Source organism: Oxyura jamaicensis, unplaced genomic scaffold (assembly GCF_011077185.1).
Source record: "Oxyura jamaicensis isolate SHBP4307 breed ruddy duck unplaced genomic scaffold, BPBGC_Ojam_1.0 oxyUn_random_OJ67618, whole genome shotgun sequence".
Lineage (NCBI taxonomy): Eukaryota > Metazoa > Chordata > Aves > Anseriformes > Anatidae > Oxyura > Oxyura jamaicensis.
The window spans coordinates 328-2,551 of NW_023308592.1; the positions used below are offsets into that span (position 1 = coordinate 328).

A 2,224-nucleotide genomic window follows, 5' to 3' on the forward strand; every position below is an offset into this window, starting at 1 on the left:
GTCCCTTGGGGTCCCTCGGGGAAGGGAGAGGTCCCTCGGGGTCTCTTCGGGCTTTGGGGGTCCCTTGGGGTCCCTGGGAGATGGGGGCATCCCTTGGGGTCTCTTGGGGATGTTCAGGAGCCCCTTGGGAACATGGGGGTCCCTTGGGGGTCCCTCGGGGGAGGTTGGGGACCCCTGGGGGAGTTTGGGGACCCTTGGGGGGCGTGGGGGTCCTTTGGGGTCCCTTGGGGCTGTGGAGAGGTCCCTCGGGGTCCCTTGGGGGAGGCTGGGGACCCTTGGGGACAGTTGGGGACCCTTGGGGACGAGGGGGGCCCCCACCCCGGCTCACCTGCTCGCCGGCCTCGTAGCTGACGACGCTGAGCAGGGCGAGGAGGGCGCCGGTGGCCGCGGGGGACGGGAGGGTGGCCAGGAAGCTCTCGGCGGTGGCCCCGTCCTTGGTCCGTGGTGGGGGGCACCGCATGGTCCCCGGCGCGTTGGGCATCCAGGCGTAGAAGTCGTACTGGGGGCGGGGGCAACCACGGGTCCCCGCGGGGCCACCTGGGGCCTCGTCCCGGCCCGTGGCCACCCCACGGTCCCCCCAGGGCCACCTGGGGCCCTGTCCTGTCCCGTGGCCGCCACGTGGTCCCCTCAAGGCCACCAGGGTCCCTGTCTTCTTCTGTGGATCCCATTAGCCCTGTGGCCACCCCGGGGCCACCAACTGGTCCCCCAGGACCACCAGGGTCCCTGTCCTCTTTTATGGACTCCATGAGCCCCATGGCCACCAAATGGTCCACCAGGGCCACCTGGGGCCTCATCCCCTCCCGTGGCCACCCCATGGTCCTCCCAGGGCCACCTGGGGCCCTGTCCTGTCCTGTGGCCACCACGGGGTCCCCAGGGCCACCTGGGTCCCTGTGTCCTCTTCTATGGACCCCATGAGTCCCACAGCCACCAAAAGGTCCCCCAGGGCCACCTGGGGCCCTGTCCTGTCCCGTGGCCACCACGGGGTCCCCAGGGCCACCTGGGTTCCTGTCCTCTTCTATGGACCCCATGAGCCCTGTGGCCACCACGTGGTCCTCCTATGGCCACCTGGGTCCTCACCCTGTCCCCAGGTGTCCCCACCACGTCCCCAGGTGTCCCCGCCACGTCCCCCCGGCGCTACCTGCCCGCTGTTGACGGCGGCGTGCTGCGCGGAGCAGCGGAAGATGATCATGGTGAGGAACTTCACCAGCTCGGGGCGGCTGCAGAGCTTCGCCGGGAAGCCTGGGGGTGGCACCGCCGGGTCACCCCGTGACGTCATCTATGATGTCATCACCACGGGTGGCTTGCGTTCTCCCACCACCCCCAGTGGCCGTGGCCGTGATGGTGGCACCTTGGCCGTGACCCCATCTTCATGGCCATTGTTGTCACCATCGCTGGGATGTGACCGTGGCCGTAGTGTCACCGTGGCCATCGCCATCGTTGTCACCGTGGCCGTGACCATGGCCAGGATTGTCACCGCCAACTAGCCCATGGGGCCACAGCGATGGCCGTGATGGTCACCGTGTCACCCAGACCGTCACCACGATGGGATCGTGGCCATGACGGCCTTGATGTGACCGTGACCGTGACTGTGGCCAGGATCATCACCATGACCGTCACCGTGATGTGACCATGACCGTGACCATGGCTGTGACCAGGATCATGGCCTGAACATCACCAGGATGTGACTGTGACTGTGACCATGACCATGATCACCATCATAACCACCGTCATAACCATCGCCACGTCCATCGCCATCTCCATGGCCGTCACTACAACCATGGCCATGCCCATCACCACAACCATCTCCATGACCATGACAACGACCATCTCCGTGACCATGACCATCCCCATGACCATCCCCATGACCATCTCCATGACCATCTCCATGACCATCCCCATGACCATCCCCATGACCATCACCATCCCCATGACCATCCCCATGACCATCACCATGACCATAGCCATCACCATGACCATCTCCATGACCATCACCATTACCGTGACCGTGACCATAGCCATCACCATGACCATCACCATGACCATCACCATGACCATCTCCATGACCATCACCATGACCATCCCCATAACCATCTCCATCACCATGACCATGGCCATCACCACAACCATCATCACGACCATCGCCATGACCATCTCCATGACCATCGCCATGACCATCACCATGACCATCTCCATGACCATCTCCATGACCATCTCCATGACCATC

General features: G+C 64.5%; 1 protein-coding gene across 1 annotated transcript in view; it reads right to left on the bottom strand.

Moving 5' to 3' along the window:
• Nucleotides 1-328: 328 nt before the first annotated feature.
• Nucleotides 329-2,224, bottom strand: part of LOC118159138 (hydroperoxide isomerase ALOXE3-like) — a gene marked incomplete at its 3' end in the record, with an annotated part of 4,085 nt that continues 2,189 nt past the window's right edge. Inside the window, exons 5-6 of the mRNA XM_035313762.1 lie at nucleotides 1,139-1,239; nucleotides 329-499 (exon numbers count right to left, since the gene is read on the bottom strand). Coding sequence (XP_035169653.1) covers nucleotides 329-499; nucleotides 1,139-1,239 — 272 coding nt within the window. The remainder of the gene's footprint in view (nucleotides 500-1,138; nucleotides 1,240-2,224) is intronic.